This window comes from Heliconius melpomene, chromosome 1, assembly GCF_056956725.1.
Source record: "Heliconius melpomene rosina isolate 202511_hmr_F chromosome 1, ASM5695672v1, whole genome shotgun sequence".
In the NCBI taxonomy this organism is placed as follows: Eukaryota; Metazoa; Arthropoda; class Insecta; order Lepidoptera; family Nymphalidae; genus Heliconius; species Heliconius melpomene.
The window spans coordinates 8998018-9022037 of NC_140389.1; the positions used below are offsets into that span (position 1 = coordinate 8998018).

A 24020-nucleotide genomic window follows, 5' to 3' on the forward strand; every position below is an offset into this window, starting at 1 on the left:
TCTGTAAGCGTTAAGTCGTAAACCATGTTTATTTATAGAAATAACAATAACGTCGTTTACTGATAACCTCTCACAATTTAATGTTTTCATTACATTCAATTTTGTAAATATTTATTGTATATGCATAAATCCTTTTTTGTAAAGCTAATAAAGGAAATGATATGAAGTGCTGAGTTTGAAATTAATGGCAATTATTTGGGAGAGTTCCGCACGGTGACCCTGTCGGGCCGCGCGGGGCTGAGCGAATCTACGAGCCGCGGCACCGCACTGCTCGGCCGAGCGCCAGTCTACTAGAGGCTCTGCATAGCAGCGGTGCTCTGTCGACATACTCTCTTGCTATAAATTATATACGATTAATATCTTCTCATACGTTTTGTTGGTGAATACTAATAGGTTCCCCTAGTGTCCCTACGATTACAGTGAATGTGCATAGCTAGGAAGTAGTGGTTCTTAGAGGCTTCCTTATTCATCCCGCGCTTATTGACGCCGGTCTTTCCAAACAACAGGTAAGAACATAAAGTGCACGATTTTCCGAAAATCGATTTTATCTAACTTTTATTATCAATGAAAATAGGGTTTTAACGACAAATAAACACGTTTCCTTTAATTTTTTTTTTGTTTTGTATTCGTTATTTTATAGTGATTACTTACTGTCCAATACGAGATATTGAATGTAATATGTTATTACTGAAACCTGATGTAGCGTTATTGCTAGACGTCAAGTATTTTAACATTAGTAACATTAAAAATACAAGGACCTCCTAACACGTTTCTTATAAACCGGTTCATGCACGTTGTTTGGCCGCCATCCACCAAGGCTTATGCAATGAACAATCCTCGACCAGCGACCTACCTATGAGCTCATCCGGCTATAGAAGATATCGCTTGTCTCCTCCATGGAATTATATATCTTAATGCACCTATTTCAAATTGAAACAGAAATAACTTTAACGGGAGAAGAAAAATCACAATCGATGTCACAATCAATTGTAATTTTTCTAAGTTTCATAATCATAAAATTTGCAAAGAACAACATTGTCAATAAATAATAAATATTTTACCATAATGGCATTTATTGACGAATTATATGCAATATGTACAACATTATCAAAATTGTTTATACTAAATCACGAAGCGGGCAAATTTTATCTGAGCATCTGCTAACAAAAAAATTATGGATTGTGCGATGTCAACGGCAGCTGCGACCGTGCTGAATCCACGTGCCGTGTCCGCACCAACAATCATTTCAAATGAGCACGTACAATAACCGCATACCCCCACTGGGAATTCCTCTTTCGTTAGACTACAGAACTATAATTTAGATGACATTGGCCCAAATGTATTTAAATGATTCACGTTCCAATTTTTATGGTCGATTTCCGTTCAATCGTTTTATGAGTAACCGATCGCTTTAAAAAATGCCTTTAAGTAACATAAATTATCGATATAGATTATTATCTATTACTTATTATAATCTAGACTAGAAAGACTAGGATATATTTCTTATAGAGATCATGATGTTTTCATTAGATCTGAAAGAAGAAATTCGATTCGATGAATCCAAGTTGGCACGCCACCGGCCACTTGGCGTCTACGTATTGATCTGCAAAACCGATGTTCCCGTCTTATGAATTACAAGCTTACTTACTACTAGTTGCCTTAAGGACAATTTCATTCATTCAATTAACACCTAAATTATTTATCAGGTATATAAAGAAACATTTTACTCGGGCAATGAATAATTATTTATTAATATTTTCATCCCTTCGTTCTGGTAAAGAGGCAGAGCGCGGTGTCGAGTTTCGCCACTCTCTTGGATAGCGCAGTGCCTCCAGAATTCGGCGGAAAGTGGCAGAGTGTCTTAACACTTGGTTCCCTCTGCCTATCACGCTACATGCGGATAACAGCGTGAAGCTGAAGAAACATTTTAATTTATACGCTTTCAGATAGTTTATATCTAGGTTACACATGAGTAGCCTGAGTCCCAGTATAATAGCCAGTAAGTATGGTACTCTAGAAAGCCGTCCGCAACAAGTTGCTATGTACGTTTATATTTTAAAAGTGGATGTTACCAAATAAGACAAACTATTTGCAATTATCGAAGACGGAAAATTACCAAATAACTGCCGCCGATCGATGACTACTTACTTACTTCCGTTTATGCTCTTTGAGCAGCCAATTCCGCTATTGATTAGCGCTACGTCTGTATTGTGGAAAATAATTACGGCAAGCCACAGGCCTGTTAGAATTAATCTACAAAATTTACTCAGTTTGTATATAGCACTTGAAACATCAACCATGTCGAAAGCAAGCATATCTGAAAAGCAATAAGCAGTGTTTGCAACTGGAAAATTGTCGTGACCTTCGCTTCCCAAAATATGCAAAATTATCTTTGGAACCTTTGATATATTTTTTGGTTTATTTTTTATTTGCTGGTCTTGTATCTAGTTATTAAACAAGAAATACTTTTTATTCAAACAGTAAAACATCATAGGTTCTTATTAACGTTTGTTTAATATATTCACAGTAATTTTATAAAAACGAGATCATGTCCTCACAGTTAATAAGCCTCCCATAGGCTTATTCCTTTCCTTTTGTTATATTCATTAATTTATAAATCTATTGAGACTGGATAAATTGGAAATGCCAATTTCCCACAAATACAAGTTGCTTAAACTGATGCATAACAAGAAAATAGGCAATGTTGACGCAATGTTCAACAAGGTCAAGCTCCAAAGAGGGCTCGGGGTCTAGCCCCATTGTAGACCTTTGATAAGGGATTGAACGAAGAGAATCTCGTATTCGTATGCAGGCCGCGGCGGTGCGGCGAGCGCGATCGATACGCGCCCGCGCGACGGTGCCTTCTGCCGCCTCGTGAGCGTCCACCACGGTTACACATTCCCTATAAATATGTTTAATAGAATTCTATTAAATTTGATATGTGTAAGACGAGTATGTTTTAGGCATGCCAACAGTACATACTACGATTTATTATTTTTGTATCATTTAATATAAAAATCATTATAAATTACTTTATGTTAGATGCTTTTTTGTAAATTAAAAATTTGAACTTATGAAGTACTAGTGGCCCGCTCGCGGTTTCACCCGCGTGAACTATGATATTATTAATTTCTGTCTCCATGACTACGTCCTAGTGACGTCTATGCAAAATTTGAGACTCCTAGCATTTGTAGTAACAAAGTTTCATACAAACTTTCGACCCAAAAAACAACCCCTTAGAAGTCGAATATTGCAAATTCCCGTCTTCGCGAGCACCTACGTCCTATAAGTAACTCCTATGCAAAATTTGAGATTCCTAGCACATGTAGTTTCTGAGATTTCGTGATGAGTGAGTGACCTTTCGATTTTATACATATATAGATAAGCAAATAACTCTTGTAAAACACAGCGAACGTCATTAAGACAATAATAAGCAATGAGCCTAAATTGATTAATATCCATCTTTAAACAAGTTGAACGGATGTGGAATATCATTATCAGAGAGCTGTAGCATGATCAAGAATCAAGTACTTTCGATGACATCATCAGCACTACCGTCCAAGGGAAAAAAAGTTATTTACTTAAGTAAGCAAATAGCTATTGAATAAGAGAGGCTCCGGCCAGCGACCGCGTGGCCCTGATCTTGACAAAACTTGAATATTAAATAATAATATAGTTGAATATCAAAAACATTGTGGTTCATTTGAATTGTAACATTTTATGACAATAAATAATTATAAAAAAGCACCTTACCAAATCGTATATGAGTTACAAAAATAGGTTACATATTTACTTCTTTTAACATAAGTAATATAAATATTTCATGTGGATAGTGAATATGGCCTTATTTCGCGGAGCCAACGCTAACTGTTTGCTAATAGCTTAATGCACTTCCAATGGCTGTCCGTCGAACTAAGTAAGGGGAGTTTCTGCGCTAGGGAGCCGACATAAACTGACATCATTCGGTACACTATATGAATATACCAATACAATTTCAAGATTTGTCTTTACAAAATATTATATTACATAAATTTTATAAATATAAATATCTAAATATATACATACATTATTCACATCCAAAGCTTTAACTACTTAACATTCAAGATGCGCATGGAGACTCGTACTGGCCTCCCTTAAATAAGAATAGAGTTTATAATAACCTTAGAACATGCATGTGTAGATCCCAGTTTAGACTAGAGCAATTTAGTATCTCAACTTGAGATGTAACTGTTTGCTAGATTCCTAAAAATATCTTTAAAAAAAGAAATAACTTTTTATAAAGAAAATATCATAAAAAAATTTAAAAAAAAATACGTAAAAGCATTGAATTATTCATTAACGACAAGAAATATTAAAGTTACATAACAAAATTCAACATTTGAGATTGAAAAGGCATATCAGTCTTGTATTGTTGAAAGCTGTTACCCATCACGATTTGGCATTTTATAAATTGACACAGAACAGACATGTTGCATAAGATATTGACAATACAGTTTGGTTCCTGGTTACCTGAATGCAATCTTTTACAATTTTTTGTAACTCGGCCATTGCTCCCCATGTAGGACGGCCCTTGGTCTAACAATGATTGAAGAGGGGAGCGTTATGCAGCTGCTCTTTTCTTTAGAATTTAAATTCTTATTATTGTAGCGGGTGGAGATAACTGGCTTTATAGACATTTAAGTTCAAAAAATAGTTTATGTATGAAATATACCTATATTTATGTTAAATGCATTACAGTGACGTAAGTAACCAGACAAAGAATAAGCAACTGAATTCTTGAGCACTAACTCGAAGTAGGGCACATATTTCTGCTATACTATAGACTTTGGACCTACCTACGTATGAGTTACAAAATATATAGTAATAAATTTTAAACATTATTCATTTTATACGTTTCTTTGACTTACAAAAGATAAAGGATTAATTAGTATATGTTTTAATGTACACATACCATACCTTTTTTTTAATAATTTACGCAAAACTTACTATGGAGTATGCATAACCAAAATTAGATTTTATCACTATATTTAAAAATACGATTTCTACTACGTTTTAAAAAGTAGCTTACTCGTATTTACTTATATGCTCAAATATCTAAAACGAGATTAGCATTTAGCGCCGTCGTCGTCGCTTTCGGTTCCATATTCGTATAAATGTTGTTTTTGCTGGGTCCACGAGATTTCCTTGAAACTCACGCTGAGAGCGGTGATTTGAGTTCATGGCCAGTGTAACAATCGATTGGCGTGATTTTGCCCGCTTCGCTTTTTAGAATATGATACCTATTGTTTATATTCACAGGGGACAAAATACTGGCCACTTTCATGTACATATTTTTCCAATTATGTAAACTTCGATGAGATTTGTAAAATATTTATAACACGCACGCTACACGCGGTGGTTGCGTGTTCGGTGCTGTTGGTGCAATGGGTAACTCAACACGCAAATTTTTAAAACGGATGCAAAGTGGGCAACGTAGGTTAACACTGACCTAACCACCACTTCCACCTTGCTAAATGAGTAGAATGTAATAATAACAATAAATAAATGATCTATCAATATTATTAAATCCTATTTGTATTCAATACGTCGTCAATGTGTCAAATACGCACAGGTGCTCGTAGCAGGTGTTTTGCGAAGTCATTCGAGAATATAAAGTCTTTTAGTGTTCCTGTAGTTAAGTCGTCCCCCTACGGTTAAATTACCGGCGCGTGCGCATCCACGTGTTCACGGCTATTCGACCGTTTAACTAGCCTAATACCTACTTGTAATATATTTTCATTACCACATGTAATTGCTACAATCGACAATACCATACTATCGTTTATATGTGTTTTATTATTAGCATAGTTCATTGATAAAATTTAAGATTTCAGTAGATTTGGAACTAAATAAACGTGTGGCTCTATGTATTACAGAGAAGAGCGATAAAAATGTTGTCACAAAAGAACCCGCACCACTGCACTCTGGCTATAATTTAATATCCGCTCGAAAAGTAATTCCATTTCCTCAATGATGCTATAATAAACATGGAGTAGCTTAGATGATCCCTGAAACAAGACCTGGACAATTAAATGGCAGCCGCCCACCTTCTGCAATATTTGGTTACGACTATATGCCATATGTGAACTAAGATTATAGTTCCTTATACGAGAACATCGCCCTAGACTCTTATGAACGGTATTGAGTGCACCTAGTTGTAGAGTTGTCTAGAAGATCCGCTCTAAATGAATGTAAGGTGGATAAGGTGGATGAAGAATGGTTTGTTGTGTAACTTTTGAAAGTCATAATGCTATACTTTAATTACAATACGATATTGCACATAGCATAAATCAATATATCACTATTAATATATAATACAGATATATGTTGATATTTTTGTTGTTGAATGTTGTTGTTGTTTATTAATTAGGGGAATATGTCGATATAACTCAAGGTCGTATCAAAAGGTCACCTATACCAAGGACTCGCCCAGCGGTAGCGAGTAACCTTCGCTTTTTTCTCCGTATCTCTTGTACCCTTGTTATAATATAGCCCGGCGTTTATTTTTGTCCCGCTCGCTATAGAGCTTTCTATTTTACGCACAACTATGAATTTATTTTAAAGTCATCTAAATATATCCGATAGTTATGTATGTAATCTATTATATTGTGAAAAAATGCAGTTGATTTTTTGTAGATAAAATACAAACACAAATAGGTACATAATAACATTTTATACAATGAAAAATTACAGAGGAATTTGCTCATAGAGTGCGATAAAAATTCCGGAAGCCATTGCAATTCATGGTGATCCACTTCCTGTCCCTCCACGCATCGCCACCGTTTGTTAACGGTTGTTTATAGGCCTAATTACTTTCATTATTTTTATTGCAAAGTTAAAAAAGTATTCTCTGATGAAATATTGCTAATTTCTTTTATGTATTGTTTAAAACATATAACATATTTAGAAATGTAACCTTCATAAAGTTTCCATACACAACGAAAATTTTAAATAATAGTTCCGTTTTACATCAAACGTGCAACCAGAGTACCTACCTACCTTTCGTTTGGAGAGCACAAAGGAATATTACTAGACGAGTATTGAAGCGGACAATGCGGCGGTAACGGGACGCGGCACTAATTGTGAACCGAGCACCAAGCTCTTCCGTTAAGCTGCACCGTCGAGCTATAAGCCATAACACTCGCCCGGGAACCGACATCCCACTATTAAAACGTCTTGAATAGCGTGAACTACTTAAATAATAGCGTACGAATGTTTTACAAGTCTCGCCTTTATTTCTTCAAAATACTATTTTATGTGCCGTAACTGCGTATATAACATTTAATAGAGCAACTTCACACTAGCGGGACTTTAATTGAGTACAAAACTACTTAAGTTTTTACCCACGATGTTTTTTTAGGCAAAGCTCTGTAGATTAAATAAAATATATTGTATTACCAACAGCGAATATTATTACTTGTTAAATCGATAAAAAAAAATCAAAAACACAATTCCCCTGGAATTCAGCTTCCGTCGTCCGTTAACGGTTTTTGTTTTGAATGAAGCGAGTCACGAAGCAAACCGATTATCTAAGTGAAAATAGTTTAAAGCGATTTTAACTATTTAATGTACTCCATGAGTGTATCTATTTGTAATTATAGACAAGAAGAAACGATCAAACGCGTCTTGTACAAACTGACAACTTAATGTAGTATAATATGAATTAATGTTACAACTTTCCACTTGTTGAACGTTACCATTCACTAACAATGGCGGCTTAATTTGAACAAGAGCGATCAATATAAGGCGTGTATGGTTTGAAACAAACGTGTTAGGAATGTAAACTGTAGAAGGTGAGCTTATTGTTTATTCTGACCGTGGTCCGGCGACATTACACGTACTGTTTTATATCTGTCAACGGTTATGAATATTATGATAGTCGAACGAGTCTTAAGTGCTGTTAAAATTGCGTTAAAATATTAAGAGTTCAGCGTATTCAATAGCTCTTAAGTAATTCGTGATAAATTTTATGGTAAACATGTCACGATTGTTTCTGAAAAGATTAACAAAATGTGGCAATCTAATATGGCATACTATCTAGAATACGATAAGTTACAAATTGAGGTTCTAACACAGAAATATTATATTAAACATACAAATTTGCTTATTAGAATTTTTAGTTTCGCACAAAGAGATGCGAAGGTGGCTGGCTGGCTGCAAATACAGGTAAATAGCTCGCTCGCGAAACGACATCTTCACTGTAGACGTGTTGAGTGTAACAAGCTCTTGACTTGCACGCCAGTCGCCACCGCAAGGGTCGCACGCGTGCACTGACTTGGCCAAAGTGTACTTTACTTTCTGCAGATGAGCACAAACATCGCGCTAGCAACTTTACGTACAGTTCAAAAAGTTTACCGTAATAAAAATGTCGACTCTTCAAGCGCAGTAAATTTAAAACATTAAAATTATATACGTATTGCAAGTAAAATTATTATTAAATAAATTTAAGCCTGCAAGTATAATTCTATATAATTAAGCATGTTATGTAAAGCAATTGAAAATAATGATTGCATAATGCTAATAAATACTACAAACGCAATCTAGCTGTAAGGAAATCCTGAGAAAAATATGTATGTAATTACAAACATTATTATTTCGGTATATCATATAACGAATATACTGAGAGAGTAACACCCGTTAGCGCATGCTTCACCAGTCAACCATTTCTTATTACATAGGTACCACCATCTAGACACGATATGACAAGTATTATAAATAATACAAAAACATTATTAGACACTTTTTTGCGGTATAATAATATTTAAAAGTTGATATTTTTAGAATTAATAGGTTTCTATTACAATTTGAAGAAAAAAACAACAAAGAACCTATTTGGTGACCAACTGGTAGTGCATTTCATAATTCATACACTTGAAATTAAAGTATCGACACTTAGTTAATACATGGGACTTGGATAATCTAATAATATCTAAGTGTAAAAAAAAATTGCCTAAAGTATTATTTAACAACCGCTCGTAACTAACCACATACCTACTTACTTTATACGTGCATTGTTCCTTTATCAACGCTGTTGACTAATAATAGTACGAAGTATGAATGTTTTAATTAAAGTCTTTATCAAAGTCATTTTATATCTCAAGAATGACAACAAGAGACACAGTACAGACAGACAGACACATCAAAGCCTATACGTAACTCAAGTAACGGCAAGAGACCAGGAAAAAAAATGTTTTATTTCAACACTCATCGCCTTACTCTTCAAATAAAGTATTGCGAATGTATTGAGAATTGAAGATGCGATGGTGACCGGTGACTCATCACAATGAACCGCGTTCATTGACCCACCCTCACGACTTGGGCCGTTATCGTTAAATTGCTGTTACCGTATTTTTGCACTGAGAACCAAATTAGGTACTATATTCAAGTACCCGCAGTGGCAGCCTGCTTCCCTATAAATAGCAATAATAAAGAACCTCTGACACATTAGCCGCAAAATAATACTGTGTTTTTAACGTAACAAATGACTTGATTCATTCATCTCATTACTCGTTGACTCATTGCTACGTGTAAGTGACGCAGCCACAATAGTATATTATGTAGACGATAATATTGCAGTTTTGTACCTAGAGTAAGCCCTAATGTATCGCGTAATTTGTTTATTTTATAAAAGCTAAGAATCTTAGATATTCGAAAGAAGTAATTTAATAATACTAATATCAAGAAATTCAATTGTAGTTCTACTAAAACACAAACAATTTTAAATATTTTGACCGATTTTTAATGGAACTTTCACTGAAAGGCAAGGGGATTGTGGACTAAAGAATAGATTTTTCTGTCCACTAACAATAAACTAAGTAGTTCAATATTTTTCTTCTTGTCGTTGAACCTTATCCTGAGTTCAGTTCAAATTTTCTGAGTTTGGCAGTTAATTAGTGCGCTGTTGTGCTATTTATAAGAGCAGTGTATTCAGATGTACATAGGCAACAGCAATTAACGCTAACTTAAAAAGAATTCACAGTATAAAAGAAAACCATAAATATCGTTGATAACAGATAACCGTAGTATTTGAAAGTACGTAATATAAGTTTCATTCACAACTTTTATAATTACATGATTTAAGTAATCATTTTGTGTTCGCTTACTAAAACTTACGCTTACTTTAAAGTATCGATTTAAGAAAACTGGCTGATTTCAATTTCGTTCAATTATGACAGACCCTTGTATCAATAAATACGTAATGCTCCTCTGGTATCGATTACAAGGCAAGGAGGGGTGTTTTTATTACTCGACAGGTATGACATCAGCGAAAGTTAAAGTTTGCTCTTGGCATAAATTCCTGAGGAGGGAGGGAAAAACTTTGTAATAAATTACCATAATATATTTAGGGTCAGAAAACATATATAAGACCTTGATAACAGGAATGGGCACCATTTCCTGTATAAAATAAAAATTGTTTATTTTTCATCATGTTTACTACTTTTGAGCTTCAGCACGTAATTACGTTATCATAACTGTATTCGTTAAATAACGTTAATTTAACCAGATAAACGCTCTTTGAAATCTCAGAGCAAAGCTATTAAAAATCAACGATTTAAGAAAAAAATATACTACTACGATAAAGTAAACAGCCGTTGGGGTTCGTAGCGTGGTATTAGTGTACTGAGATTCTGAATAAATAAAATGCAATTAAAAATAGGGAGTTGACACCACACACTCGAACTCGAGTGCTCTATGCAATAATGAAATATCCTGCAATTGTTAGTAGAGTATTTGGGGGAGATTAATTTGTCTGAATAAATATAACTAGTAGCTAAAATAGTTTTTAAATTTAATAATAAACATCTATTTGTAAGTAATATTTGACACCATCTTGCCACTGTTGGGAATAGACTGTAATAAAACAGTTGTGGATTCAATCCCTATCAGAGGGATAATAAATTTAACTTTTTTTCATTTCCACGATATGGTCTGCATATCCCGCTAAATGTTTCTAGCTATAAAAAATAATATCCTATATTTTAAAGTATCTATTTCGATAATAGCATAACTATATTTATATTTATTATTTGAATTAAGTATACAAATGACGCTTTTAACTAATTTGTAGTCCTTGAACACAAAGTGAGCCACCACGCACAGGGAGTTTCCATGGCAACCAGAGAAACTACGTCGTTTACATCCCCCAACATTTTCTAGCAGTACTGTCTTGTTTATACAATATATATAAAATACTGCGAATTGTTTTTCTAACACTAAAGGACATCTTTTTTGTATAATAAAGTAGTATATTATTTCGTTACAGTAAATTAATGAGATTACCAAATTAAAAAGTATGATACTGGTACTGGAATTGATCCCAGCTATAAGTTATTTATAAACCAAATGTAATTCCAATTCCCTTCAGACATTTTAATGTAAATTGGTAATAAAACGTATACTGTGTTGATAGAATTTATAAAAAAGACATGATAAATATTTTTGATTATAAACTCTGATTCATGTAACATATTTTGTTTGATAAGCTTCTCAAATCACTGACCCGAAATAATAACTCTATTGGACAAAAGGCTGCGAGATTATGCCGGGCAATTTAGGATTTGGAGGGTGAAGGCGGTTATGTGCGACCTTATCTTACTTCGCATCACATACGTTATGGCTTGGATAAATTGTTGCCTACATATTTTTTTGTGTCTCTTGTAAAAATTACATTCGATTATAAATAGCGGTAAATAAAGCTGTAAACTGAAATTCGATATAAAACAATGGAAGCATTCAGTGGTTTGCCAGAACATTGAGCCCCTTTAGTTGTTTCAGCTCTACCAGTGCGGTGTTGTGATCGGATTCCCCTATTGGAAATCCCTACACTCATGTTAGCTTTCATGGTTAATTGATCAATTTTGCTGGACAGAAACGTAAAGTCTATTCAACGTTTTTGAATAAGAAATATATTACTTATCAAAAATGATGCATGATGGTAAACGGGACAGGTTGTGGGTTCGATGCTCACTAGAGAAAGTGAAATAATTAATATTTAGATTTTGTTCTGGTACCGAGGCAAAGGGCGGAGTTATGTTCCGCCACTCAACACGCAATGCTTCCAGAATTCAAAAGAAAGTGGGAAACGGAAGTGTTTTAATGAGAACGGAATGTCTTAACACTAAGTTCCTAGGATCTCTGTGCCTACACTGCTATGTACGGGATACAGCGTAAAGCTACAAAAATATGTAAATAAATAAATAGTATTCAGAATGAATGAATCAAAATCTAAAATGCACATGAAGAATATTAAAGTATTAGTAAGTTAGTATTAACATACCAGTTTTCAGCTTTGTTTTGAATAAAATAATACATAGAAAACAAATAAACGGATTATTTTATATTCTTAAAATATAGTAAAGGTATTGTAAAAAGATTTATAGACATAAAAAATATCAAATTCGATTCCAGACGTATACAAAGACGATGATATCTGGTTTCTAAGTGTTCATTGTAACATGTCACAATGGGTCCGTTGCCGTGGCGAAGGCCAAACCACCACTGCATAACGGCTGCATTATGACACTCACGGTAACGTGACTCGAAGACATAAAATTTTAAATTTTCAAAAACAATATTATAACGCCATAGTTAAGTTGTTTGGTTCACACTACTACACAAATATGATCTGTGTCCAATGAGAGACAGAAAACCAGTGGCGGTTATAGCTCATCTAGTTAACTAATTGTGCGGTAACCTAAGTAACTTTAGCAGTTTTCGTTTCACTCGATTGACCGCAAACAATTTGGTTCGTAAGAATATATTAATTATTTTCGCCATGATATATGCAGATGCTAATATATAGCTTTTAATTTTAGACTTAGTAGATAAATAGAACGTTAAAAGGACTAGAGTTAAAAATAAACTAATTGTGAGTTAGTTAAGAACTAATTAAGCCATTAATTGCAACATCATCTAAAACGGTTACATCTGCTTGTAGATCGTTTAACTATTCTTATTACAATTGCACGTTACACTAACTAACTGGAAAGTAAAATACATTTTTTTATTTCTTTTTCAGGTTTATATTCCGACACCAAGAAGCAAGCTGGCTTTTTATAACGAGCAAATTTAAAGGTAAAATACCACTTGTCCAATAATTTAATTATTTCAAAAAACTTACGATTTAATTCAATTTATGCATATGTCATTATATTATATTATAGTAGGCTGGGCGCAAAAAAAACGAGTAGAAATTTCAATGGGATTCTCAAATAATGTCGTCATTGGTCTAAAAATAGAACGTTTCACAACTGGTTCGAGTTTGAGAGAGCGCGTGCTCACGTTATCCTGTAAAAAAAATACTACTTGAATGAGACGGAGATATGTACTAGCCTCGTATATTGCAAGACTTAGGTCAAATAAATAACTTAAACTTGCAATTATTCATATAAAAAAATATTGTTTATATCATTCTGAAATATGTTAATTCTCTGTAAAGAAGAATGCAGAGAAGATGAGATGTCTGGAAACAATATAATGCAATGCAGGATGCCGGGTTAATTTAGCATTTTAGAGTTAAGTATTAGTTAAATAAGTAGTACATAATAATTTAGCTAAAAACGCATATGTTTAAACATTAACGTCATGTGTAAAATATAATAGATTTAACCTTCGACTTATTAACCATTTTGATTTGAGGTATAAAAAATATCGACTAATCAATGCCTAAATTTTAATTAAGGATGCGTCAAGGTGAATTTTAAAAAGTATTTAATAAATAACGTTATATAACTGGGCCAGCGTGTCGACTGTCGTCAGAGTGACATATCATAAGTGCGGCTATTATCGACAATCAGACGACCTTGCAGCTCGTTGTCGCAAATCGTGGGGAGCCAGATTGTCATCCTCCATTCCGGCATCCGCCTTACGTGCATTTTTATTACGTAATTCTTACGTAGACCATTTTAGTCCGCCTTCGTCTTGCTCATTCACTAAGTTATTACTTGGGACTAATCAAGCCACGAAGTTCAAATAGATATGTCTTAAGTTAAGTTTAAGATACAAGACTTCTAAACGTATTAACACTAAATGTACTCGTATTCACGGCGCGCCGTTCGTAATTAGTGGAAGTCGATACTTTGATTTATTAAAAGATACTTGTTTTCCAAATGGTCCATTCCCTTCTATCTATTAACTATGTGAATTTGTTAGTGTGATAGGTGTAGTTGTTATTTAAGTTTTATTATTAAGTGTAGAGTACGTTTAAATCATAAACTCAATGTGGAAATATATGCACCCCACTAATGTGTTTTTTTCACGCATCACAAACAGAGACAAAAACGTAACAAATATTTACTTTTTCTCCAATAAATAGAATACGATAAATGAATTTATAAGCCCCGTTGTATTTTTAAGGCAACAAATGTATATAAATACTTAAAGATTTCCTTTTATAGCAATGAACACTATATTGGGGTGTTCATATAATCTATTTGACTTTCATTTAGCTATCGTGCTCACAAGTACAGCAGAGAACAAGACTAACCCGCATCCTGTTGATTGAAGTCCTAAAACGATACAAGATATACCTAATAATTTACTTGTATTTTCTTACTATTGTAAAGTTTACACATGAATTTAGTAAAGATATTTTTAAGTCATCTTTAAGTCATCTTAAATTTACTGCTCTTTATAAATTATACAATATGTAGCGATTCAGGACACAGTCATCCCATTTGCCTATGCATCAACACAAGTACCAACAAACCAACAACAGCGAAACGGTCAGCTTATGCGTTGCGAAATAATATTACTAGAGCATAACCTATCATTATGCATACAAAATACCTAATGCTTCATAGTGTTATTCCCACGCTATCAGCTGGTTCACGAGTCAGTGCTCTCGCGCAGCAGCTCGCAACACCGGCACGTCACCAGCACGGTGCATACCTACGGCGTTTAATACTAGCTGTGGTTGCATTCGTCATATACTGATAACAATATGTGAAGACAATGGAATATATTATGCATTACATTAAAACAAAAACATTTAATATCATAATAGCGTTTACGTAACACGTATCACAACCACGAGGATACAAAGAAATGACGTTATGGTAGACGTCAGATTGTCAAAGGCAGACAAAAGTAATAAAAAATAACAATATGGAGAACGATTTGTAGACCGTTAGCTAGCGGACGTCGGTCGTCGGCGCTTGGAAAATAATTTACACTGCTGCAAAAAGCAATAGATATTGATGACAAAATAATGATTAATTTTTTTTTACTTTAAATGAGGCCCCCTCAGTTAACTTTTAAATGTGTGTTTCAAAAACACTGTTATAGTATATTTAAATACAAATATAAAAATAAATACATTAATAAATATCTAATATTAAGCATGTATGTTTGTGTTAGAATTATTATCCTAAAATAGATGCAGTAAGCAATTAGAGGAGAAAGTGTGCCAGAGTGAAATCCGAACTCATTTCATTACAAATGGCTATTGAGAAGAGAATGTGCCCAATAATGAAACTCTGTACTATTATCATAATTGGCCGAGTATAGGAACAGCGTAGCATGCAATCTACCGCTTCTACAGAAGGCATTATTCATCTAAATTGCTTATTTAAAAATTCATAAATAACTTGATATTTTTTTGAGACGAGCGATGGATGGAATTAGAATCGGTCATTATTTTTTTTTTTTAAAAGTTGAGCAGAAGCCTTTTGTACAACTGACTTATTCGTATATGACGTAAATCAAACAATTAACACTACATATTTTGTTTAAATTTGTTGACACGTTCGTGTGCTACGAAATTTGTGTTCATATATTATTTAATGTTCATTTATTAAGAGAGTGATAATTTGTTATTGACGTGACTATTTTTTTCATTATTTTGGTAAAGTTAAAGAAATAAAGGAAAATATTAATCTAACCGCAAATATGTAGAAATTTATATAACTAATTAACTACATATTTTCATTAGCATAAAATTTAATTAGTTTAATACCCAGGTTTACTTAAATCCCTTAGTACTGACGTTAATGGAATAAAGGAGTAAAAGCTTAGTAGTGCGTTTGCTCTTTGTAAAAGGAACAAAGATAAGTTGCTTTCTAGGTATTGTGACGCCATAAAGAGACCGACTTGTACGGCTTTCAATTATCTTCTTTCAAACGTTAATATAGGAATCACAAGAAAATATTGAGAGAAGAATGATATCGATTTTAAGATAATGATATCGATTTTAAGATTTTATCAGTTAGAATCGGACTAACTACGTTTTTTCTCTCTCTAAATGACGCCGCTCTTTGTCTTGTTACCAGAACAAGTAGATGAACATATTAAATTATTCATTCCCCCGAGTGGGAATCGAGCCCACACCCGTCGCGTTTACAGTCACATGCTTGTGCCACTCCGTCACTACAGTTCCATTAAATTTAAATATGTTAATAATTTAAGTTGATGCTAGATTATACATCTTACAAGACCTCCTGACATCTTGTAATGTAATCTTTACTATTATACTTCGTAAGTATCAAGTCGAGCAATTGTTCGTAAGTGAGAAGGACTCAAACGAGAGATTTCCTTGTTTTATTGAAAGTAGTGTTTCCCCTCGTCACGTTGGGTGTTAATACACCAGCAGACGGAACTCGGCTATTGTTACAGAAATTGGAATTTTCAACAAAGTTTAAATAGAAAAAGTTATACGTATTGTATAAAACTTTATTTACTGATTATTGTATTTTTAATAAGCACAACTACTTTATGCCTAAAAACAAAAACTTTTGTCTTATGTCTATCGTATATAAGTAGTTAAATATGATGATTCATATTAGGTACCCTAAACGTAACAACGCAATGACGAATAGGATAAAGTATGATATCGTCATAATGTAAACTATATATAATAAGAGGACTTATAAGTACAATAGATGTCAGTCAGACCCTAACCATGGATTCGATCGTAGTTTTAATTAATTTCCGGCACAGTACCCACTTCATAACCAGTCCACCTACGCTGTGAATACCAACATCATATATTTCAATGCCAAGATAACCTTTGCCTTCAAAGTAATTTTACATGTAATCTTTAATGGCCTAAATAGAAGAGTCAAATAATATACTTTTGTTACGCAGAAGCAAAATACTAAATTGTGATATTTTATTTAGTAAGTAGACGACAATACCACAGGTTTGTACTCTCAAAACTAGTTTAGGTCTTTTCAGTTGACAGTGCCCAAATATTGATGTTAAACATAGAGGTATATTATATTTTCATAATCTACGTAGCAATCCCTGTATTTCGATCCTCACCCGATCGGTATGGACATTTTTTTTAAATGCTACTTTGGCGAAAGTTAGGCCATTTTGTTTTATTTTTATTTCAAAATCTACCTAGTGGGAGTGTAGTGGGAGTTTTTAAAACGAAGATTACGACTATTTTTGAGACGATACTTTAATTGTCAAAACCTATCGAGAGATTAGGAAGATTTGATCTAATCTTTGCAAGCATACGCGAAAAACATTGACAGAAGTTAATAATAAAAATAAAATGTATACTATCGGCAATACAAAAAATATCTATCCTTTAAAGAACATTTTTATCAGAGCTAACATTATTTAAACATATACTCGTAAATACAAGTAAAATAATCGATACGAGTATTTCGATTTGCATATAAGCATAAATCGATTAAAAGACACACATATAAACGGAAGTTTTCGTATAGGTAACCCATAATGCTTTGGTAATTCCGGCGGTTATGGCTTTTGTGTGGCTATCTAAAAGGCCATACATCACTTCTTAATCAAATAACAAACGGGGCGTTGGGATTTATGTCATAGTAAACGGGCCGTGTCAATCCTCAATTGAACTTATTCAATTAAATTAATTCCAATGGCTACGGTGTTTCTAATGAAAATAATGTTGAATAATATGGAATTGTAGATTTAGGCTGATATCATTATTAAAATACAAAATTTTAATGTTGTTTGAAATTGTGTATAATTAAATAGATTTATTAACTAGAACAATTGTTCTAATACTGTCAATCATGATTATTTCAATCGTATAAAGTTATAAACGAACACTTAGAAGATAATATGATCTAGTAACCTTGAAATTCTGAATTATTTAGTATAAATTAAAAGCTTAATTGAAACGAGTTTCAGTATTAGAATATAAATTCAGTATTAGGCTTTAATATAGATACTATATACTTTTTCTATGTATAAATAGAAGTATTGAAAGTCAAGGTAAACTTTAATTAAGAAAACGTTTAAACTTTAAATTTTAAAAAAAATGTATAGATTATCGTTTGGTAATGCTGCAATTAACAAATATATTTATTGTTACAAATCAAACAAGTATACGAAACATTTATTTCTATATTTCAAGTTCTAAATAATTATAAAAATACAATTCAATTTATTCAGTTCGCGATACTACTATTTCCACTAACATGTACCTACGTACTTACATACTGCGACTCTATCTTTCAAAAGCTAGACGGCCTTCGAATTATTTATAATAATATTACATATCAATAAAATTATAAATGTTCAATAAAACATAGAGACCATGGCGCTTGGAACGGCGTGGCGTGGTATTGTGGGTTCGATTCCAATTAGGGGGAATAAAATGTTTTATATTTTAATTTCCGAGCACTGGTAACAGGCAAAACGCGGAATTCAGTTCCATCACTCAATATACAATGTCTCTAGAATTCGGCGGAAATTGGGGAACGGAAGTCTTAGTGAGAACCGAGTCTCCACACTAGGTTCCCAGGTTCCTTCAGCTTATTCTCTGTTATGCGGGATACAGCGTACTTTATTATTGGGCGTAAGTTATAATGAAAATGACATGGCGTGACATTATTTTACGTCATATTAATTATTAATACATATTTTATTTTATAAATTTTTATGAGATCCTAGAAATGACAAACGAATAAAACGTTAAATTACGAACGAACTCCACGCTTTATAAGAAGTAGACTTGGCAATATGCCTCTGCAAACTTCTTTATAAAACATTTTACATCGAGGCAAACAAAATTGCTGTATTAAGAAAATTGGGTTATGCACGAACGTATACGAACGAATACTATTTTACTTATCCATACTACTCAGCTTCAGCTTAATCAAATGATACATAAAATAAAATGAAAATATAAAGTAAAAAATTACATATAGACGATATAAAGAAATAAAACAAAATTCACAAACAAAAACACAAAATATACTTGATTATTTTACTGATTGTAGAGTTTACTTGCTGGCAACTTTATTTAAAAGTTCTTTTTTTACAGATGCCGACTATGAAGAAGAATACAAAATGTACAAGTGGTTGGTGGGTTGTATTGTTGACGGCAACACTCGCAGTTGGGGGATTAGCAGATTCTGGCGTCGGTCTCTACAACGCGAAGCTTAAACAAGTTGTCACCTCCAGTACACTGAAATGGGCAAATTTAAAGAAAGAATCAATGGAAAATTACGTAATTGGAGCAGATTCTGAAGAAGGTGAGAATGACATTCAAATTACTATATATGTATTACTATATATGTACCTTGTATTTTTTTATTTCTTAAAATAAAATCATTAATATTTTATATTGTTTTAGGGCCAATTTATCTATGTAAAACACGACACGAAGGAGATATGCTTTTGGGACAATTGAGACCTGACTACACTACCTGCACAGTTTCCAGCAGTAAGAGTTACCCAATATTTGAAGTATTGGAAAATATTGAAAACGCATCATTGATCATATGGAATCCTTGGTACAAGTTTAACTCTAAGCCTAGTGGAGCAGTAGTTGTAGATTCGTCAGTCGATTCAGTTTTTATAGGGAGAGTAAAAGCTGAAAAAAGCTTATCACATAACATTGGCAGGATTATATACGAAAGTACTGCTGGGCATTTAATAACTTTTGACGACCAAAGTAACGAGTTAGAAGAAAACAAAGGAGAAATTTTAATAGAAATTGAACCAATGAGTTATAAGCTGGAAAAAGTCAAATTGGATTTAACAACTCAACACGAACGCCAGACAGATCCACAAATATTTGAGGAAAGAGTTTTGAGAAATGATGACGACGTTGCCGCTACGGTCACAACCGAAATAGAATATAAATATAATTATACCTTGTCGTGGGGTCACGGCCATGGCATTGCCATTGGCTTAAACACAACTATAGAAATGAACGACGGAACTGTATTCCCACAAATAGAATGGGCCAATCAGTTTTCAGAAGAAAGAAAGGAATTGTACAAATTAGAAAAATACCTAGAACCAGGAACCGCCTGCAATGTAACATTTAGAGGTAACAATACGGATCGTGATGTGCAATACACGGGAAAGTTGGTTACCTTTTACAACGAAAACAATGCGCGATCGAGACAAATGCGAGGGGAAAGAATTGAAAACACTGTCGAAGTTGAAGCTGTTTACGGCGAAATATATTATACCGTTAATAATACCTTAGTGCCGACGACGACGACCACTACGTCTACAACCACCACCACCACTACCACCACAACACAAGCGCCAATACCGCAACCGCCGTCGGTGGAAAAGAACGATGTGGGCATGATAATGGACAGTAATGATATCCTGAGTGATAGCGGCGAAGATATGGTGAAATCGCCCCCTGTCAAAGAAGACATAAATCGTTCCGTCGTTGGAGGTCTTGGTAGCAATCCTAACAATGCGAACCGCGATGGGTTAGTTCTATTCACAATGCTCGTGCCGATGTTTGCCCTCTTTCTTTAAGTTAAATAGCAACTATACTTTCCCTGTATATAAAATATATAATTAATATACTTAGTTGCTTGCGTTATTAGATGTGTTGGGGCAACTAGGCTTATGCAGTTGTTTGTTTTACGAGATTAAGGAAGCCTTACTCGGCATACTTTGTAAATAAATGTTTTTGTTTACAAGACATTCCTGTTAAATATTGTCATTCCAATTGTATAAATTGAATATCCATGAGTTCAGATTGTATATAGAATTTGTAAATAGTTATTATTAATATTCAGTCGCAGAGCGACAGCACTGTCTTATTGTTGTTCGGACATTTAATCGGTTAGGTTCGTTGGCATATAAGAAAAGTATAGCACTGTTACCGATACACAAGGAGTTCAATTATGGTTATGTTAAATGCACAGTAAAATCATAATCGCTTTTAAAAAATATAAATACAAAAATGTATTTTAATTTATTAGTTTAAACGTTGTAAGTAGGTATATTGCGTCATAAGATACCTTATCAGTTGAGCTTAGGCGGAGCGTAACGCAAGCACATCATATTCATTCACAACATATACTTACTTATAAATACTTCCCTTGCCTTAATGTGATTATACTCCTCTTAATAATAATTCGGAATCTCTGGAGCCCTAGCCACCGATAGCTTGGACCCTTGCCCCGCCCTCGGAAGAGAGTTTTTTTTATATTTTTAAATGTATTTTTTTATAATAACTTATATTTAAGATATAACATTTATTCTCTCATATAATAAAAGTATATACAATTAGGCACGAGTACAAAACGATCGATCGAATGATGGTAGGGGTTTATGTCTATATTTACTTTATTTTATTTATTGATTTTTCATTTCAAATCATATGATTGTATTAAGTTAACACATTATATCTTACAGTACCTCTTTTTATAGATTTGGGTATATCTTTTAATTTGTTACTTTTAGTTGTAAGTGAGAAGAATTTAAATCCCAGAATAAAAGATATTACTATTTTAGAAGGTTTTAGTGGTATATTATATTTAATTTATTTGTTTTAGGTTAATATTACGTACTAAATCTACAATTAAAAATGTATTATTGAGAATATTTTAAATATTATAACTTTGTTATTACCAAAGTTACATTTTCTTTAAAGTCTACCTAATAGTATATTATATTAGTTAGTCATGACGAGGATTACAAATTACAGTAGCTTCCTGTTAAGTAAGATATCACCGAATATATACACCAATTAGATGCAAATAGTTAGTGATAAGTGTTATAAAATGCTTAGCGGTGTTTGTGTAAACATGAACAGAATGAATCATATTTTTGTATGGACATACTATAAGACTGGCGCGCATTTTCGCTTGTCCAAATCATTAGGCGCGTCTATCTTATTTATAAATAATCAACGTTATAGTATTTACTGATGTACGCCTCTAAAACTAAGGCAATCATTTCTTATGTAGTAGAATTGCTTCATAAATTTTATATGTCACGTGTCCCTAGAGTTAATAAAATTTTGTGTGATCTTTTATTTACTTGGATACATATAGAATCTCATTAACAATACATATTTGTAAAGATCAATATCCCACCTAGTATAACATTATTGCATAAGAATTAGAATTAATACATAAATTATCCTCCAAATGTATTCCCAATGCATTGATATATCAGATTTAACGAGATCTACATAGATTGTTGAAATCCCAGATGTGTCTGTGTGTTTTAGACTGTAGCACCTCGTTACTATCCTTGTCCTTACAAGACGACGCCTTCGTCGAAATTGAATATAAAAACGACTAAAATGAAGAAATTTATAATAGTGTACCCTGAAAGTTTTGGCAGCTAGTTTAAAATATTGAATATTGCTTATGAAATCTATTGTAAAACTACTCATAGATTTACCTCCTGTAATAAAAATTTTATAGGTGCAAGAGCACAATTTGCTTCACCAATGTCACGTTCATAAAATTTAAACTCACATTGCTGTTAGCTGATGTCATACCCGCTCGGCTCTTGTTTAAAAATAAATTTGTATGTAAGAAACTAATTACTTACATATATTTACTTCAAAAATCTTGTTATATCATATATCAATGAATTATAATAAAGGCTTGATATATTATGGCTTGCGAAATATGTGAGTGCGTATGACGTGGTATCCCAAAAAACTGTATTTTACCTTTATTTTTATGACAAATTCTTTGCCATGAAGAGGTTATTTTTTTATTTATATTCATATTATTCACCATAGCTAGCAAATACGTTCGATACAATTGAAAGCCATTATCCATAGAAAATTTGCTTTTTATATAAATTAGTATAATTCTTGAATCTCAACATCTAGATTGTTTGCGAAGCATAATTGTGATGTTCTATGTAAGTTTTGTTTTAATCATTAAAGTATAATTCTACAAGAGCTTTTATTTATTTTATTTCCCAAATTAATTATTAAACTGAAAAACGTAGTTGAAAAGTGAATAGTTTAAAATCGACTTTACCCCATAAAAAAATAAAAAATATAATACACAGTGTATATAGATAAAACACGTGCTGAGCGGCGGAACTTAACGCCGCGCCTTGCCTCGACACCAGCGAAGCGAGGAAATTAAATATTAAATATTTCAGTGGTAATCGAACCCATAACCCACACATTACAGTCAGACTGTGCTCCAGCGTCAAGACTAATACACTATAACTGCAAATGAATGTCCAATTGACCTCTTTCGGGCGCCAGCTATTTATTTATGTAGAACATTAAAATAAGATACTTGACTTTTAAGACCTATCTTCAGTATCGTTCTGTTTTATATTTCGATATTTTTAAAAAAGATTACGTGTAGAGTTCTTATTTAAATGTATGTAGAGTAAATTATATTAAAGATATATTTTGTTTATAATCTATGCATATAATAAAATATAATTGATCGCCGTCTGTAAATGCAATATAACCCAAAATCCCTTTGTATGTGCGTTTGTGCACGCTAATCTCTGAAACGGCTTAACCTATTTAAATACAGTAAATTATTGTATTGTAAGTTCACCATACGCATTTTAAAATTTTGTGTTTGTTTTATTTTAATCGGTTCATAAATAAAAAAGTTATACCACTTTCAAGCGGACGAAGTCGCAAGCCAGTTGCTAATAAATCAATAATTATTATTAAAAGTTAGTAAGTATATTGATAAGACCGTCACATATTTTACAATAATTACACAGTATCTTATCGCGTCTTTGCATAATATTGGAAAATATATATTTGTAAATTGTTTTATCTTTCAGAG

General features: G+C 33.0%; 2 protein-coding genes across 3 annotated transcripts in view; one reads left to right on the forward strand and one right to left on the reverse strand.

Annotated features, from left to right (window-relative positions):
• The window catches only part of Miga (mitoguardin), a 46082-nt gene that overhangs the window by 7251 nt on the left and 14811 nt on the right, over positions 1-24020 (reverse strand). The gene's annotated exons all lie outside the window — the stretch shown is intronic.
• On the forward strand, positions 271-23155 carry LOC146541244 (protein unzipped-like). 2 transcript variants are annotated; one of them, XM_085193802.1, is made up of 4 exons: positions 271-506; positions 13058-13113; positions 19295-19505; positions 19607-23155. In XM_085193802.1, exons 3-4 carry the CDS (start codon positions 19295-19297, stop codon positions 20755-20757), a joined length of 1362 nt encoding a protein of 453 aa, XP_085049928.1. In that variant the 5' UTR covers positions 271-506; positions 13058-13113; the 3' UTR covers positions 20758-23155. The 2 variants fall into 2 exon arrangements, with proteins under 2 accessions (XP_085049928.1, XP_085049935.1); XM_085193809.1 differs by lacking the exon at positions 13058-13113.

Excerpts from the sequence above, each read along its gene's own strand:
- LOC146541244 (XM_085193802.1), top strand. The coding sequence starts at position 19,295 with ATGCCGACTATGAAGAAGAATACAAAATGTACAAGTGGTTGGTGGGTT. Across the intron at positions 19,506-19,606 it reads TGGAGCAGATTCTGAAGAAG|GGCCAATTTATCTATGTAAA; the intron begins GTGAGAATGACA and ends ATATTGTTTTAG.